Raw genomic sequence first — 18,765 nt, 5'->3', positions numbered from 1 at the left:
AGTACAGGGAAGGATTTTCTAAACCAGGAATCAATTGCTTAGGAAACAAGGTCAAGAATCAACAAATGGGACTTCATTAAACTAAAAGGCTTCAGTACATCAAAAGAAGCAACCAAGAAAGTGAAGAGAAAACCCACAGAATGGAAGAAAATCTTTACCGGCAACACATCCGAGAGAGTTTTAATATCCACAATATATAACGAACTCAAAAAACAGAGAATCAAGACAAGAAGCAACCCAATTAAAAGATGGGCTAAGGAACTGAACAGAGAGTTCTCAAAAGAAGAAACAAAGATGACTAAGAAGCATCTTAAAAGGTGTTCAACATCACTAGTAATTAGGGAAATGCAAATTAAAACCACTTTAAGATTTCATCTTGCCCCAGTCAGACTGGCTCAGATCAAGAGAACAAATGATACCAAATGTTGGAGAGGATGTGGGGAAAGGGGAACACTCACCCACTGCTGGTGGGACTGCAAACTTGTTCAACCCCTATGGAAAGCAGTATGGAGAACTTTTAAAAACCTACAAAATCGCCAGGCATGGTGGCACACGCCTTTAATCCCAGCACTAAGGAGACAAAGGCAGGCGGATCTCTGTGAGTTCAAGGCCAGCCTTGGTCTACATAGCGAGTTCCAGGCCAGCTGAAGCTACAGGGAGACCCTATCTCAAAAAGACCAAAAAAGTAAATAAAAAATAAAAAAACTACAAATGAACTTACCATTTGACCCAACAGCTATACCACTCCTTGGCATATACCCAAAGAACTCATCCTATTGCAGAGACATTTGTACATCCATTCAATTGATGAGTGGATAATGAAATTGTGGTTCATTTATACAATGGAGTTTTACTCAGAAGTAGAGAAAGAGGAAATCATGAAATTTGCAGGTATATGGATGGAACTAGAAAGTGTTATACTAAGTGAAGTAACAGACTCAGAAAAAACAAACAAACAAAAAATTATGTGTGTTCTCCCCCATATGTGGATCCTAGCACCAAATCCTGATAGTATGTATCCAGACATAACTACTGGAACCAGGATAATGAAAAGGAACCAGGGAGGTAAAGGAAAAGAATCTGAAAGAGAAGTACAGTAGAAAACAGGTGTTAACAAGGGAGATGCGGATAATAATGGGGTTATTTTAAGGGGAGGTGGAGAGGGAAGGTTATACAAGGAACCTAGGGGATAAAGGGAAAGAAGGAGCTCAAGAGAGGTGGGACCATAGGAGAAGGGTATTATTAAGGGAAAAATGGGAAAAACGGGGGCACCTTAAATGGGGAAACCATGGTGGAAGGGTTAAACAATGTGAGAGATAAATAATGCCTAGAAAACCAGAGGGAACCATATTAGGCCAACAACCTACTGACAAATTATACATACAACCAGATCAAAGAATGTAATATATGTCTAGCCAAGGTTTATCTGAGAGCATTTGGTCTTTGTCCAAGCTCTATCTACTTGGCACATGGTAATTAAAAGACTGGTGGAACCAACCTTCTTGGATGCTTAACAGCCATACTATGAGGCCTATACTAATTTGGACAGAGGGACATAAAGGACAGTTTTTGCTCCTTGCCCTCCTAGGTCAACTAAGTTCTAGGGAACTATAAGCATCTCTCAAAATGTCCTGTAACTATGGTGAGTCACCTGTCCTTTTGAGCAAGGAGGCTGTGGAGACCCCACTAGATGGACCTGAACCAGTGTCCAGTGTACAAAGAGGAGGGTCAACACAGAGGAAACATTTCCTCCATGCTTCCAAGCGAAGCCAGCCATGGTCAAGAAGGACCTTTGACTTATTTTCATATAGAAAGGAACTGGTAAAAGAAAGGAGCCAGGGGCTCCTCCCAAGCCCATGTTACCCCTGAGGAGCAGATCCCCAAATGACCTTGAGAGTAAAAATAAATTGGTTTATATGGGCCAACTGTAGGGTCTTAAACATCCAAAAGGAAAGTATAACCAAAGATTAAAGGGGTCAATATAATTTTTTAAGACTCCCTATGTACAGCTAAAGGCTACATAACAAGAAACCCAGACAGGCGATACCTTCTTTTGAGTTGTTGGCCAGGGTGGCCAAAGGGACTCCCAAATAGTAACCCAGCATAGAACAGCAGACCCCAATCTTATCTAAAGGAATACTGACAAATGATTGCTGCTAGATGAGGAACAGCTGATCTTTCTAAAACAAGGATCTCTAGATAGGCTGACTAGATTCAGCAGACGGACAAGCACTGGGGAATGGCTGGGGGTACCATCAACACAGTAGACAGTAACAGCAATGACAGAGTATATAGGCTCCAGTGTGTGGGAGGGGGGAAGCTATGGGAGGGTGCCATTTAAGAAGTAGGTATATAGATGAATAAGATGTTCTGCATGATATACAAAAAAAAAAAAAAATCAACAAATTTAAAAAAAAGACATATTTGAGGAGGAAGCATAAAGATTTACTTCATGTTAAACAGACACTTGGCAGATGGACAGCAGCCACATGGAGGGGAGGGGAGTTTTAGAGAAGGTAAAGAAATCCAAAATGCTGTGGAAGCCCAAAGTGTTAGGGAAAGCATGCTTTAAAAAGAGATATAATCAGATACATACAGATGAGAGACACATGTGCCAACATCTCAGTGTTATTAGCAAAAACAATGAGTCTTTCTGTAAGAAACAATGTCTTAGAGGGTTTATACTGAGTACAATATGGTATAACTGTATTAATTCAACTGTAAACCTAAAAATTTACAGTCACTTTTGAAAGAGATGTATCCTTACTCTGGAATGTGTTACTAAATATGTTAAAGCTGTAATGAAATGCTTCTTCTAATCATGTGGTTATTAAATTTTAAAAAAAAGGGGGCGGTTGTGTATGGTGGTGCACACCTTCAGTACCAGCACTCGGGGCAGAGGCAGGCAGATCTGTGAGTTCAAGGCAGCCTAATCTACATAGTGAGTTCCAGGCCAGCTGGAGCTACAGGGGGACCCCGTCTCAAAAAGACCAATAAAGGGGGGGTGGGCAGTTAAAATGAAAAATATAAGGTATCCTGGAAAGGACAGAGGTACATACCATGAAAAGTTTAACAAATTCTTTGTGATAGTAAGTACACAGGGATCTACAGTACATTCATAAACCTTATTTTATTTCCCTCAACAGCTTTGTTTAAAATTGTCTTCTGGAACTGGAGAGATGGCTCAGCAGTTAAGAGCATTGGCTGCTCTTGCAGAAGACCTCGGTTTGATTCCCAGCACCAACATGACAGCTAACAACAGTTCGTAATTCCAGTTCCAGGGGAATCCAACACCCTCTTCTGACCTCTGTGGGCACTGCATTACACGGGTGCACTTACATACATACAGGCAATATACTCATACATGTAAAATAAAAAGAACTAAAATAAACAAACCCTCCCTCACCTAAAAAACCCAGTCTTCTGTTCAGTGCCACTAAGGTATAGTTGACATAGCCAAATATGAGAACCGGGACAATCACTGTGATTTATGATATGCTGGGCATTGCCCTTATCCCATATAATGGTAATAGTTTTTTATTTATAAATGCTGTCTGTTCTATTGTAGAGAATCTTACTACACATTTAAATTGGCATATACATCTGGCTCATATTGCTCTAAGATTTCTTTTTTTAGGTTTGTTTTTTGTTTTTTTGAGACAGGGTCTCTCACTATCCCCAGCTGGCCTGGAACTTGCTATATAGACCAGACTGACCTCAATCTCACAGTCACAAAGATCTACCTGTTTCTGCCTCCCAAGTGCTGGAATTAAAGGCATTCACTACCACATCCAGCTTTTTATTTCTAGTTTTTGAATCAGTATTACTGTGTAGCCTAGGCTAGCCTTGCGCCTGCAGTAATCCTCCCACCTCAGCCTTCCAAGTGTTGGGATTACAGATGTGAGCCATCATACCCAGCCCAAGACTTTTTCTGAGAGTGACTAGGAGATGGGCCTGGTGGCAAACACCTGTAATCCTAGCACAGGAGACAGAGGAAAGACAACCATCCTAAATTTTTGGCCAGTCTGGTCCATACAGCAAGTTCCAGACCAGCTAGAACTAGGAAGTAAAACCCAACCTAAAAAAAAAGTGACTGACTTCCTAAGGGTACAGCCCAATTTGGAGACAGTCATATGTCAGGATCATGTCTCTCATTGGCCGGTTACCTCATCTGCAGAAATTAATATGTGTTCATCTTATTCCGCTGACTTGTTAAACAACTTAAATGAAATATGTTATTACTCATCTACTTTAAAAAGTGCTATACAGCCAGGCAGGGTGGCACATGCCTTTAATCTCAACATTTGGAAGGCAGAGATCTCAGCTTTGAGTTCAAGGCTAGCCTGTTCTAGAGAGTGAGTTCCAGGCCAGCTGAGGCTATAGGGAGACTGTCTCAAAAATAGCGAGAAAAAAAAAAAAAAGTGCTGTACAGGCTGGGTATACAGCTCAGTATACACCACTTGCTTAGCATGTGCAAGACCCGGGTTAGATTCCTGGGACAGCATGAAAAAAAGCTATATAAATTCCAGATATCATTATTAAAAACAGACCCAAAAGAACTGTTTGGGATTGTTATTATATAAATCAAATTAATAATCTGGTATCTTTGTGACAGTCCTCGTGTAGACTCTAAGTTGCTAGGGTAAAGTTCTTCCCTGCAAAGCCTCTAACAAAGTAACAACATTCTGTAACAAATAAATGTCTGAAGAACAGAGAGGAAGAGAAGGAAATCACCATATATGGAGCTGTAATATGTGTCAGCTATTGGGTTACAGGCTTAACAAGTCACTTACATTACTTCTCACCAAACACTCTATGCTGGAGGTACTAACCATAGTTTACATTTAAAGACACTAAGTTCAGAGGATGGTGGCCCATGGCTGTGACCCTAGCACTTAAGAGGTGAAGGTAGAAAGATCAGGAGCTTAAGGTCATCCTTAGCTACATAGCTAGTTGGAAGCCAACCTAGGCCGTAGGCCTGGCTAAAACAAACAACAAAAACAAGCAGAAAGTAAGAAACTAAGTTCTAAGAAGTTAAGTAACATCTCAGGATACAGTACTAGTTAGTGATAAAACCATTCATTCAGTCAAGACTAAAATCTTCCTTCTGTATTACAATTTCAAGCACTATTCCTACCAATAAAGTGGGTAACATAACCACTGCTTTAAAATCTCAATTTTTCATATTAAAAACAAAAGCAAAGAGAAATGTGAAGAATACAAAATATGACCTAATAACAAGAGAATTCCAAAGAAATAAAGATTCCTGTAGAGATAACAGTTCATAAAAGTGAGTTTTAAGGGGCTGGAGTGATGGTTCAGTGGTTAGGAGCAAGTACCAGTCTCACAGAGGACCTGAGGTCAGTTCCCAGGACCCACAACAGGCAGCTCAAAACCACCTATAACTCTAGCTCCATGTGATCTAACACCTCTGGCCCAAAGGTCACCTACAATCACATGCACATATCCACCCCTCCCCCATAATTACAAATAATAAATCTTTTTAAAAAAAGTTTTAGAAGACTAGGTAAGGTGACTCTTCTTTGAGAAGCCCACATCTATGGCTCATGTGTTTTCTCCTTTCTTAAATCCTAGTGCTTAAGCCTATATTTAAAATATCTTTATTAAACCCCTTCTCTGCTTCATTAAAAAAGATTATGTAAAAAAGGTAAGGAGGGGGGTAGATTACAGAAAGACAACAATGCCAAGACACAAAATATGGATTCAGAAGTTAGGGAACCATATAAGGTGAGATAACTAATGAAAATGACTCTTTAGAAGCTGATGTTGGTCTAATACAGAATTGTTTTGATGAGGACATGTGGAGCACAGTCAATGACTGTAAACTTGACTATAATCGAAGCTTGAACTAGACAGAGAGAGACGGAAAAAATACTTGAGAGGACGGCAGGGTGTGAAGTATAACAGGATGCTAATACTTTGTTTATCTATCAACCACCCTCTACCTTTATCTGTTTCTTATGAGTGAAAGAGATCTGGTTTTTGTTTTTTTTTTTTTTTTTTTTGTCTCTTTGAGAGGGGGTCCCCCCTTAGCCCCCGTTTTCCTGGAACTCACTTTGTAGACCAGGCTGGCCTTGAACTCAGAGATACACCTGCCTCTGCCTCCGGAGTGCTGAGATTAAAGGCGAGCGCCACCACAACGGGCAAGAGAATTGAAGTTTTAAAACTGATCTGTCACAAGGCCCTTTTAGCTTCAAGGCTCAGTGGGTTACGGCACTTGCAGCCAAGCCATGAGGATCTGAGTTGGATGCCAGGGACCCACATGGTTAGAGAGACCTGACTTACACACACACACAAAATGCAGTTTAAAAAATTAGTTTCAGACATAACTTAAAATTTACCTTCATGGCAAAACTAGATGGCATCATGTTCTTCGGCCACTCAAATTCTGTTGTGTGAATACGTATACCAGATTCAAGTAAAAGAGTAGCTTTACAGTCTGGTCTGTTGAAGAAACAGTAAAGTCAAAATTTTCTTTAGGTAATTTTCCAAGGCTTACTCTGTGAAATAAAATGTAGTCTTAAAAAAAAAAAAAAAACCATTCATATTTATTCACCAAAGAAGGGGAAGAAAACAATAAGACAGTCTTACTTTTGAAGCCGAATAAGGTAAGTCTTATTATCCACGTCATAAACATTGTTTACTCTCATTCCTAGCAAGCTGCAACGATAAAAAGAAACATTAACAAATCATACTAGTGTTTGAAGCAAAAACTACTCGTAATACATTCTGCAAGGCTGCAAAAGAGGAAATCTTCAGTGCTAAGAGTATTACGGTTATCAGGTATTTTGCTAATTAACCTTAGCCGTTTAAGCACAGAAGGAATCTGTCCGCCTCAGGAACGCCACGGACCGCCTTGCATCTGAAATGACCCAGTACTCTGCAGGTTGACGCAGTGAAACCTAATAACTTATCATGAGGGGCGTGGGTGGCAGAGTCCCCCGAATATACGACACAGAAAGAAACAGGACAGGCCTCCAGGTCTCGGTCCAGATCTGCTGAAGGGCGAAGCTCCCTCAGGATGAACGCCAGCTGCAGCAAGCCGGCCGCAGGAGGAGGGCCCCTGGGCACCGATCACTCCAGCCAGCGGACTCAGGCAGACCTGGCCAGCCGGCCGCACCAAGACCCCTCGGGACAAGCGCGAACTGGAAGGACTGGACGTGGGCACGCGCCCCGCCCATCCCAAGGGTGGCGGCGGACCTCAGGAGCTCGTCTCCCAGGCCCCGCGGGCGCTGGGGCCGAGGGGACCCCTCCGGGTTCTGGTTGACGCGCTACGGGCGCCAGCCCGTCACCCGCAACCGCACCCGCACCTCGCATTCAGCTCCGCGAGCACCGCGCGGAGGTCAACGGTGCTGAAGCGAGTCTTCATGGCTAGGGTGCACGTCCTATCGCAGCTCTCTCAGGCCGGCCTGACGCCGCGAGTTCTCCGCGCATGCGCGCTAGGCGTTGGTCTACGGCCGCCCAGGAGACCCAATCTTCCTAGAGGCGAAAGTGCGTCATTTAGCGGAAAAGCGGTCGAATCACAACGGACTCATTTTTCATCATACTAAACCAACTCGAAATTCAGCAGCCAGGCTATCTGCTTGGACCGGCGTCCCTTCCTTAAATGCTAGACTATTCCCGCTACTTGTCCCTGGTGTTGGGGACCTACACGGGCTTCCACAGTGACCCGGCTGGTCATAACAGTTTGGAAGCAGTTAGGGGAGACTTTCCCCAGTGGGCGGTTGCGCTCCGGATTGGGGTTTGGGATGAGAGGACTGTTGGACTTTCACGATCCACACGAGCCCGTAGCGAGGATGGGTACATCCTATTTGGATGGGTACTGCTCTCAGAAGGCGCATTCTGCCGCATTATTGTAGGACTCGCAACGGTCTTGGTAGTATACAACTGGAGTTTCAAAAATGCTTGGCACCTTTAATAGTCAAGAATTTTGCTAAATAAAGGTGACGACAGGTTTAAAAAAAAAAAAAAAAAAGGGATTTCCCGTGGGAGAAGGGGAAGTTTCCGAATGTCCTTTGGTTCCCAATGCTATCAATTTATGAATTATTCTGGGTTCAAATAGTGTAAAATTTTTTCTTTCTTTTTTTTTTTTTTTTTTTTGGTCTTTTTGGGGACGTGTCCCCCTTTTGGCCCCACCTGACAGGACTGCACTATGTAACCCGGCTGGTTTTCAACTCACAGAGCCCCCCCTGCCTCTGCCAAGTGCTGGGATTAAAGGCGTGTGCTACCACGCGCCCGGCCACTGTCCTCTGTTGATTACCGGTATACACCACCACATTTAGCAAAGTGCTATTTTTGTCAGTGAAGTGTGAGCCTAAAAGATGTGAGTCAAACTTTCAGATGGATGAGGGTCGTTCAAAGCAAAACACCAAAAGCAGAATAAAAGGTCAGATTAGTTTATCTGAATACATGAAGCTTTTTGTTATTGTTGCTGAGTTTTTTGAGATGGGGTCTCACTATGTATTCTGGCTGGCCTAAACTCACTATAAAACCCATGCTTAGCCCCAGACTTCCTCTGGTCCCAGCCTCCTGAGTTCTAGCATTATAAGCATGCACCACTATATCAGGCTAGTAAAGCTTTAAAACTTGTGAATGTCCTAATCTGTTGTTTCCTGTTGCTATAACAAAATGCCAAGAGCTGGGCAACACACAAAGTTTACTTAGCTCAGTTTTAGAAGCTCAAAGTCTGAGATTGGGTGGCTTCATCTATTCACAGCTAATAAAGGCCTTCAGTCTCCATCACAGCATAGCAGATACTCTCATGATAAAAGCCCATGTGAGAGTCACACATGGTGACACAGGAAACAGCAGGAACTCAAGGCCAGGTGTGTTCTTTTAACAACTTTCATGAGAGTGAAACTGGTTCTCCTGAGCACTGCATTGTTTCTGAGTGCCCTCAATTGTTTCTGAGTACCCTCAATGATCTAACCACGAACTTATTAGGTCCCACTTGATTTTTGTGGGGGTTTTTTGGGGGGTCTTTTTTCTTTTTGAAACAGGGTCTCCCTGTATCCCTGAATGGCCTGGAACTAACTGTGTAGACCAGGCTGGCCTTGAACTCACAGAGATCTGCCTGCCTCTACCTCCCAAGTGCTGGGACTACAGGCATATGCCACCATGCTGGGCTGTAGGTCCCACTCGTGAAAGGTTCCATGGTCTCCACACCACTACACAGGGCACCAAGCTTCTAGCACTCGAAACATATCCAAACCTAGCATTTTTGCAGTGAGTGAGTGCCAATATTTTCCTATCATAAATACAATTGAAATCTTAAAAGTATGGTCAACACACACACCTCTGACATGGGAAAAAGAATTGACATGAAAATGTGACAAACATAGTACAGGGAGGGCATGGTGACCCATACCTTTTAATTCTAGCACTCAGTAGGTAGGCAGATCTCTATGACATCAAGGCCAGCCTTGTCTATATAGCAAATTTCAGGTCAGCCAGAGCTACATAGCAAGACCCTCCCCCAGAAAAAAAGGGAGAGGGGGCTGGCTGGAGAGATGGCTCACAGTTAAGAGCAAATACTATTCTTGCAGAGGACCTGACCTTGAGCTTGAACCTCAGGACCCACCTCAGGTGGCTCACAACTGTCTACAACTCCAGCTCCAGGGGATCAGATGCTCTCTTCTGGCTTTTGAAGGCATTCACACACAGGCATATACATAAAGATTAAAACATCTTTAAGATAATAAATCTTTAAAAATAGAGAATAAAGTACAAAGAAGACAGTTACTGAACTGATTCCTTTGATGTTATTGGGGTTTGGGGGGAACTTGCTCTGTAGGCTGGGCTGGCCTTGATCTCACAGAGATCTGCCTGCCTATCTCCCTAGTGCTGGGATCAAAGGCATGCAACCCCCGTGTCCCACTGAAGCAATTTCTTTTTTATCTCAGTTTTGTCAGGTACCCAAGAAGCTTTACTCCCTATGTAAATGACTCCAGTTGTTACTATAACTACTGAGAGACCCGAGTGACTCCATCTTGGATAAAACCTCCATAGGACTGACCCAGCCCTGGGCCCTGTTCTAAGAAAAACCACAATACTTGGAACGGATAGAGAACAACTCCCCCGCCAATGGTCAATTAACCAGGGACAGGAAAGTACTAAAAGTCCAGATGTCTTTTCAGATTTCCTGAAGCCAGCAGTTTATGGTTAGGCATGGAGCTGCAACCAATCAGATGCTTGCCAGGCTGAACTCTCCTACTTGCTGAACTTGCTGAAATAAACCTATAAAAACCTCTGTCTCCCAAAGCAATAGGTCTCACATCTGAGATCCCCTGAGTCGGTGACAGAGTGGACACAAGCTCAAGCTTGCTACAACAAACGAACCCTTGTGTATTTGCATTGGGTCGGCTCCTTGGTGGGCTTTGGGGTCTCGCAAACTGGGCACAACACTACCTCAAATGTAGAGGACAATACAAATTTATTCTCTTAGCCTTATGGAGGTCAGAAGTGCCAAAGGTCTTCAGCTCAGATTCTCCTAGGGCCCTTTTATAAGGATCCTTGGATTACATTAGGCCCAGTGAAATAACCTCTCCATCTGAAGATCCCAAGTTTAATAAGATCCCAAATTTAATAAAAATCAAGACCTTTTACCCCTAAGATAGCTATATGACCATTTCCAGATGTTAGAATATGGACAGCTTGAGAGGAGGGGGAATTATGCTGTTTGTCACACTTAAAGATGTTCTCCCATAGGTCTCAGAAAACACTCAGAGGGTAAGAGCTCCAGGGCTAAGCAGGCAGCTTGTTACCCAAAGGTAGTCCATAGAGGTACAGCTAAGCCATTATGGACCAAATTCAGGGATCTCTGCAGTTTCCATTTAGTGAAATGTGTTCATCTGTACATGATTTTAAAATTCCTCTTATTCTTTTGAGGTGCCAGGGATGGTTTGGACCTTATGAATTCTAAGCTAGCACACCACAACCAGGGTCTTTAAAAAGTTATTCTGTGTCAATCTGAATGAAGAAAGACACCACAAATGGCTGCAGAAGCATTTTTTTTTTTTTTTTTTTTTAAGTCAAGTCATTATTCAGAGGTTCGAGGGTGGGGAGGGGCAGGCGAGGTTACTGCGATCAGATGCGCTCGGCAGAGCGGATCTCCTGACCCCCTCGTGGCTAAAAAAAGAGGCATGCTTTCCAAAATGCTAGGATACTTACCTGGCAGGGGAGACACTGTGATCAGCAAGACGGTTTTCCCAGGGCGAGACTCATTCATTGCGTTTGGGATTTCCCAAATGCGAGAAACTCCGCTGAACAATTTGTGGTAGTGGAGGACTGGAAAAAATTGCTAGGAGGGTCACGCTCAGGAACAGACATAGGTATCGTTCACCACTAGGTTGCACACATCTCTCCAGATTGCTGAAGAATGCAGCGCTTCGTCAGGAGGTTATTTTTCTCCAACTGTTGAGTGAACGAGCAACCCCTGCTGGTTCCCTGGGTAATAACGGCTTTTCTTGGAGACATTTTGACGATATTCCAGTAGGGGTCAGCTGTGAGGCGGCTACAAGTCCCCCAATACACCAAGCTAACCAGTGGGTTTTAACCCCCAAAGAAACATAAAGCAGGAGAGAAAAAAAGTGGGAACCGGGAGGCAATAGATTTAGAGAAGAAAAAGAGAAAGTTTGGAAACACCTACTCTTGCACGTTTTGGAAAATTCTTCTGAACCTTAAAAATAAGCTCCTTATGAACCTTGAAAAGGGTGTGTGTGTGTGTGTGTGTGTGTGTGTGTGTCAAAAAACAAAACAAAACAAAACAAATCTACATTAGTAAGGAAGGCGTAGGAGAAACAAAAGAGACGGGGTCTCGCTATGTTGCCCAGGCTGGAGTGCAGTGGCTATTCACAGGCGCGATCCCACTACTGATCAGCACGGGAGTTTTGACCTGCTCCGTTTCCGACCTGGGCCGGTTCACCCCTCCTTAGGCAACCTGGTGGTCCCCCGCTCCCGGGAGGTCACCATATTGATGCCGAACTTAGTGCGGACACCCGATCGGCATAGCTCACTACAGCCCAGAACTCCTGGACTCAAGCGATCCTCCTGCCTCAGCCTCCCGAGTAGCTGGGACTACAGGCGTGCGCCACCGCGCCCGGCGCTCGGTAACGCGGCGGGGAGATACTAGAGGTTCTGCTGCCGTGACGTCACCGGAGGCGGGGCGAAACTTGTGGTCATGCGCTTGGGCACGTCCAATGCGGAACGTCACCTGGGCTGTCCCGCCCTCTTCCTCTTGGAAACAACCTGTTTGTATTTTAGCAAAAACTGGTGGGCGTTTGCCTCCGGCCCTCGGGGAAAGGGAGATAACGCGCCCTCGGGTCCCGCGGCGTTGTGGTGTTCAGCAGGCCGCAGTCCCTGCCGCTTCTTTTGGGAGATGCTGCTTACGAGGGAAACGTTTGTAGATATCGTATAGAATACACCTAAGGGCAGAGGTTATGGTCGGTGAAAGTGCTAAGACCAGCTTAGGGCTTTGCTTTTGCAAGGAGGAGGCGGAGGGGAAGGAAAAGCATTTCCGATCATAGTGGATCTGCAGCAGCAACCTCCCCTGAACTTGGTCCCCACTGAGCTTTCCTCTCTGCCCTCTGTCCTTGCAGCAGATAACTTGCTCCCTGGCATTAGAGAAAAAACTTTCCTCTCGCCTCTTAATGTAATCTTGAGAAGTTCCAGGAACAGCAACCGTTGTCTCTTCTTACCTCATAGCATTCCAACATCTTCCCCTTCCTCCCGCCCCAGCCTGGGCTTTCACTTTAAAACACTATTGATCCTTTGCCTCGTTTCAGCGCAAACAGAAAATGGAATCTGAAGGAGGCAGCAGTTTTTTCGACTCCGAGCCAGGCTCAATGTAAACCAAAGAAAATGGCTTCTCTTAAGGAATTAGATGAAAACGAGAATGTGGCAGCTTAGCTGTGCCCAAGGTCTGTTACCTCTTTCATTGTACTAATGCATTTTAGTGTGACACTTTAATCCCAGTGGACCACATTTTACAGTGTCTCAAACCACCAAGTGTGGTCGAGTGAGTTCTCACCAATGGCACTCGAATTTGAAAGGTGCTATGTAGGATCTGAAGAATTTGTTTAAAAATAAACTGCCTGGGCTTGATGGCACAGGTCTTGGATCCCAGCACTCCAGAGGTTAGAGTAATTAGGAGCTGAAAGCTATTCTCAGCTACATGGGGAGTTTGAGGCCAGCCTGGGCTACATGAGATTCTGTCCCAAACAGCAAAAATAATAAAGCCATTCTCCTTCACGTCTGCTCTTTTGCCTTGCTCGAGCGCTAGATGGCGCCAATGTAGATTCACTACTGTGCCTCAATTTGAACCAAGCAAAGTGACAGCTGGGGGAAATCCCGATTGGGGGAAATCCCATCCTGGAGATGGAATAGCATGAAGAAACCTGTGCAGGGCGTGGTAGCACGCACTTTCAATCCCAGCACTTGGGAGGCAGAGGTAGGATTACCTCTGTGAGATCCAAGCCAGACTGGTCAAGTTCCACGCCAGCTGGGGCTGCAGGGAAGCACTTTTTAAGAAACAGCCAGCCAGCCAGCCAACCAGCCAGCCAGCCAGCCAACCAACCAACCAACCAACCAACCAACCAACCAACCAACCAACCAACCAACCAACCAACCAACTCACCCAACAAACACAACACCTAGGTCCAAGGATGAATAGTTTTGAGCCACCCTGTAGGCTCGGGCCATTCCAAGCTCTGGACAATTAGTAACACAGTTCTATCTAATTTAAACCACTATTATGGGGGCCTCTTCATTATCACAGTATGCTCTAAACGATACAGGGAAATCCACAGAAGAAACGCCCAGATAACAAACTTTAAAAGGACAAGAACCAAAAGGAATCCAGGCATCTCTAAGGGACCCCGATGGGACACCATCCTGAACCCATAAGAGTTCAATTTTCTAGTTTCTCCTAAATCTCTATATTCATACCCATTTTAAAAAATGAATCCAGGGGGCTGGAGAGATGGCTGAGTACTGACTGCTCTTGCAGAGGACCTGGGTTCGATTCCCAGCACCCACACGCCGGCTACCAACAGTCCTTAACTCTAGTTCCAGGGGCATCCAAAGCCCTCTTCCAACCTTCGCAGCCCTCTTTTGACCTGACACGGGTGCACTCACATACATGTAGGCAATACACTCATACACATAAAATAAAAATAAAATAGTATTAAAAAAAAAAAAAAAACTGAACCCAGGCCCTATGCAAAAGCAGCCAGCGCTCTTAACGCTGGGCCATCTCTCCAGCCCCATCTCAGCCCCATCATACCTGCTTTATTACAATTATATTGTAAATAATTTATTTTCTGACTTTCTCATTTCTCACTATACTTTTAGTGGCAGTAAATATTTATGTATTATATGGTTGTTTATGTTGTACCATCTGTTACTATAACCACTTTACTATATAAATTTAGCCTATATAATTAGTGATAGATACAATAGCCAGGGCTAAGTGCTAAGTGAATTGTGCATAGCTTCAATTAGTTGTTTGCTTTTAAAAGTGCCTAAATGTTATTTTTCTGAGGTGAGGGAGAAGTCTTGCTGTGTTGCCCAGGCTGGCCTAGAGTTCCTGAGTTTAATCAGTCTAGCCTCCAGTTGAAACTACAGGCGGGTGCCACCTGGGGTAACAGTGCAAAAAACAAGGCTATATCTGGCTATGCGGAGCTTTGCTCTTTGGAAATGTAAACTGCATGACATGGAATTTTTTGGTCCCAAACATTGCTGTAGGTAATGCCCTCATCGCAAATGGAACGTAAACCTATCTATAAAACATACCACAGGACTCAAGTTTGTCCTGTGAGGACACTGAAAGAAGAGCAAGGGGTCAGATGAAGCTTTATGCCGTGGCAAGGGGAAGAGGTTTGTAGCTAAGCAGGGTCTGGGCCTCGAGACGAGGACAGCCACCGAGGCAGGGGCGCGAGACAAGGCGAGGCTGCACCCCGCGTCACAGGCCAGGCCTGCTTTGCCCGGACAGGACACCGGAAGTGACGCAACGCGCCTGCGGGCCGTGCAGTTTATCAGGTGCTCTCGCCCGGCCCCCTCCCGACCCTAGCAAAGGGAGAGTCGGGCCTGAGCCAGGAAGGGGAAGAGGCTAGGGCTCCAAGTAGGGAAAGTGAGCAGCCAGCCTCGGACAAGTCTGGGCGGAAGGAGAGCGGGGCTGGCACCGGAAGAGGGGTGGGTTGAAGGCGTGGTAGCAATGGCAGGCGGGCCGGAGGGCGGGACTGCCAACAGAAGGAAGGGCGGGTCACCGGCGGGGAGCCAGAAGAAGACCGTTTACCCTAGGCGACCTCCTCGGTCTGGTGGGGTGGTGGATCTTGAGCTGCAGCCTCCGGACCAAAACCGTTTCCATACCGTAGACATTTTGCCACAGTAGGAGTTTCATTTAGGACAGATTATTTGCATTTACAGTCAAGTACTTGTGGTTGACCTTGATTTTTTACATTTAATAAAGGAGCTGAGAAGTAATAGAATTACATTTTGACATAACACGTTTTCTTATTTCTTTTGTCTTTTTGAGACAGGGTCTCCCTGTAGCCTCAGCTGGCCTGGAACTCGCTGTGTTGACCAGGCTGACCTCGAAATCACAGAGATCCGTCAGAAGAGGAAGAGCTTTTAATGAGATTAATACTATCTCATCAAAGCAAAAACTAGGGACTGGAGATAGAGCTTAGTTGTAAGAATGCTTGTCTCGTATTCATGAAGCTCTGCCTAGGTTCTATCCCCAGCATCCCATAAACTGAGCATGGTGGAGCTTGCCTTGTATTCCTAACATTGAGGTGGTGAAGGTAAGACAATCAGAAGTTCAAGGACAATCTCGGGTACATAATGCATTCCAGGCCAGTTTTGAGTTACTTGAGACTCCACACAAAAACAAAAATCAGAAACCTTTTAGTAATTTTTTTTAAAATAGAGTCTCAGGAACTCAGTCTAGGCTGGCTGGCCTCCATCTCACAGATATCAACCAGCCTCTGCCTCCCAAGTGCTGGGATTAAAGGCCTGCTTCACCATGCTCAGCAAGAAAACTATAAACTTTTTGTAGCAGGTTAGCTCTTAGAATAAACCCTAACTGCAAACAGTTGTATATATACATACATATATATATATGTATATATATATATAATTATTTATTTTTGTCTTTTTGAGATAAGGTCTCCCTGTAGCCCCAGCTGTCCTGGAATTATGTAGACCAAGCTGGCCTTGAACTCAGAGATCCACTTGCCTCTGCCTCCCAAGTGCTGTGATTAAAGGTGTGCACCACCACACCCGGCTCATATATTTACTTTTAAAATCATTACAATGCTTCAATTAAGTCAGCTAGGAAGGATTCTTCTTCTGAAGTGTGTTCCTAAGCCTCTGTAGATTTCGGCTAATGTCACTCTCCACCAAAATAAGAGGCAAATTAGTTTGCTTTTTTTGAGTTTCTATGTTGAAGTTTAATTATTTTTCATGGTTAATATATTTGACGTAGCCTAGTTTTCTTTTTTTTTTTTAACAAAAGAAAGCCAGAGATATTTTATTTTTACTTCTAAATCTAAACACTATGTATAGCAGAGTTGTAAAAAAAAGGAATCCCACTTAATCTGATTCAAATAATAGCATTTAATCTTGAACAGCTTTTTTTTTTTGATAAGAAAACAAATCTTTATATTGCATACAGCTTTTGCTAAGGTGAGAGAGATAACATTCTTTGCCTAAACCATTAATTTACTCATCCAGTAAATAAATATTGAGCATCTGCTATGTGCTGGGTGTTCCAAAGTGCTAATTTTAGAGATAAGTGTTGAGAATAAAACTATAATCAAGGAATAATTTACTTAACATGTTACAAGCAGTCTAACCTTGTATAGGTTCATGTCTATCACCTTGAAGTCCAGGAAAAGGGCATAATTTCTGAGTAAAGACTGGAAATATGTGTAATCTTGCATAACTTTTGGCCTTGACCCTGGGTAAATAAAAATCCTAAGACTTTCTCTACATGGAGGAAATCAGGAGTGTCATGTCTTCCTGAGACTTCCTCCCCTCATGAATTGATAGGCAAATAATGAAACTGTAAATAGCAGTCCAAGGCTCAGAGGCTCAGTAGGCTCAACCCACTTTCACTTCTTTTATTTTGAGGGGGGAATTTTAAGCTTTCCCTTGTGTGGTTAGACAACCTTTTAGTATTACTTGTTTCAATTTTATGAGGTGATTATTTAATGCATAGCATCATGGGGAATGCTAGGGGGTGTTTTTGAAAAAACAGTATATTATCCAATTCCCACTGCCAATAATTAAGAATACCTGTGTTACACTGTGGTTTCTAGCTGGGCGTAGTGGCACATGTCTTTAATTCCAGCACTTGGGAGACACAGGTAGGTAGATTTCTGTGAGTTCAAGGCCAGCCTGATCTATATAGTGAGTTCCAAATCAGCTGTGGCTACAGGAAGACCTTCTCTTAAAAAGACACCCCCCCCAAATTAATTTTAAATACCCATGTGAGTGTGGTTTCTGTTTGATTTTGGTTTTTTGAAAAAAAGACCAAAAAATTATTTTCATAATTTTTAAATCTGTGTGTCTGTGTATATAGGCACATGATTGTAAGTTCCTGAGGAGGACAAAGGCATTGGATTCTCCTGGGGCTGGAGTTAGAAGTGGCTGTGAGCCACCCAGTGTGGGTACTAGGAACTGAACTCAGGTCCTCTGCAAAAGTAGTACTCACTCTTAATGGCTGAGTCATCTATTCAGCCCTGTTTGACATTTTGTGATCAAAGGGATTCACTTATTAGGGGTTGCTTTTAGGGCTAATGCATTCTGCAAGAAGTCCTATTTCTATAGGCACAGGCTGCTGTATCTGTTCAACTTACCCCCACCCCACCTCCAGGATACAGTGACAAAGCTCTAATTCATTTTGTAGCATAGCTCATTTCTCAAGGGGGAAACACAGTTTGGGGTGTGGCAAGACATAAAGGAAAAGCCACTAAAGAGAGGTTAAAATACCTGGTTAAAAGAGACAATCTACAGTCATCACCATATACACATAAACAGTTACATACTACAGAAAATTATCTGTATAACTGATATAAATATACATATTCTCAATTATGATTTAACAACTTCATAATATTATTGCTCATAATGCTACAACAAATACCTGTCTCTCCCTGCTTTCATCTTTTGGTTCTGTAGTTAGGGTTGGAATTTCTGGATCTCCTGGTAATCTTGCATTTAGTTTTTAAGGAATAGCTGAACTGTTTTTCATAGCAGATGCACCATTTTACATACCCACCAACACAGTAAGAAAGTTCCAAGTTTTCCACAGGCTTGTTGAGACTTGTTATTTTGTTTGGTTGCTGTTGCTATTACAGTGATCCTAGCTGGCTTGGAATTGTAGCTTATTTTGGCTTTAAAAAAAAAAGAGAACTCTTTTTATAGTTTTTAAAAATATATTTATTTCTAGGGGGAGAGATGTGCATGCCACAGCACATTGGGCTTGGTGGCACATGTTTTTACCCAATGAGTAATCTCACTGCCCCTCCTTTTTACTTGGGGTTCCTGTAGCCCAGGCTGGCCTTGAACTCAGTATGTGCCTAAGGATGACATTGAACTCCTGATCCTCCTGCCTCTGCCTCCCAAGTGCTGAGATTACACACCTGTATACTTTATAATAATCTTTTCTATATGTGAAAAAGATTTTTCCAGGATAGCAAGATAGTGTACTAGTGAAACCTACTTATAATTCCAGTTTAGGAG

The 18,765-nt window shown here is 43.6% G+C and overlaps 1 protein-coding gene and 1 non-coding gene across 2 annotated transcripts in view; one reads left to right on the top strand and one right to left on the bottom strand.

The window, feature by feature from the left end:
• Nemf (nuclear export mediator factor) overlaps positions 1–7,487 on the bottom strand; it is a 68,875-nt gene extending 61,388 nt beyond the window's left edge. The window contains exons 1-3 of the mRNA XM_008829861.3: positions 7,332–7,487; positions 6,613–6,681; positions 6,363–6,465 (exon numbers count right to left, since the gene is read on the bottom strand). Coding sequence (XP_008828083.1) covers positions 6,363–6,465; positions 6,613–6,681; positions 7,332–7,390 — 231 coding nt within the window. The 5' untranslated portion in view covers positions 7,391–7,487. The remainder of the gene's footprint in view (positions 1–6,362; positions 6,466–6,612; positions 6,682–7,331) is intronic.
• A 3,695-nt stretch (positions 7,488–11,182) lies between these two features.
• Positions 11,183–11,339, top strand: LOC115069776. Its single transcript, XR_003849007.1, has one exon. It is a non-coding gene; the product is annotated as a U1 spliceosomal RNA (small nuclear RNA).
• The last annotated feature ends 7,426 nt before the right edge of the window (positions 11,340–18,765 follow it).

This window comes from Nannospalax galili, unplaced genomic scaffold (genome assembly GCF_000622305.1).
Source record: "Nannospalax galili isolate Female #2095 unplaced genomic scaffold, S.galili_v1.0 scaffold253, whole genome shotgun sequence".
NCBI classification, from domain to species: Eukaryota; Metazoa; Chordata; class Mammalia; order Rodentia; family Spalacidae; genus Nannospalax; species Nannospalax galili.
The sequence above is the reverse complement of the archived record's forward strand: the minus strand, read 5'-3'. Positions and strand labels throughout refer to the sequence as shown.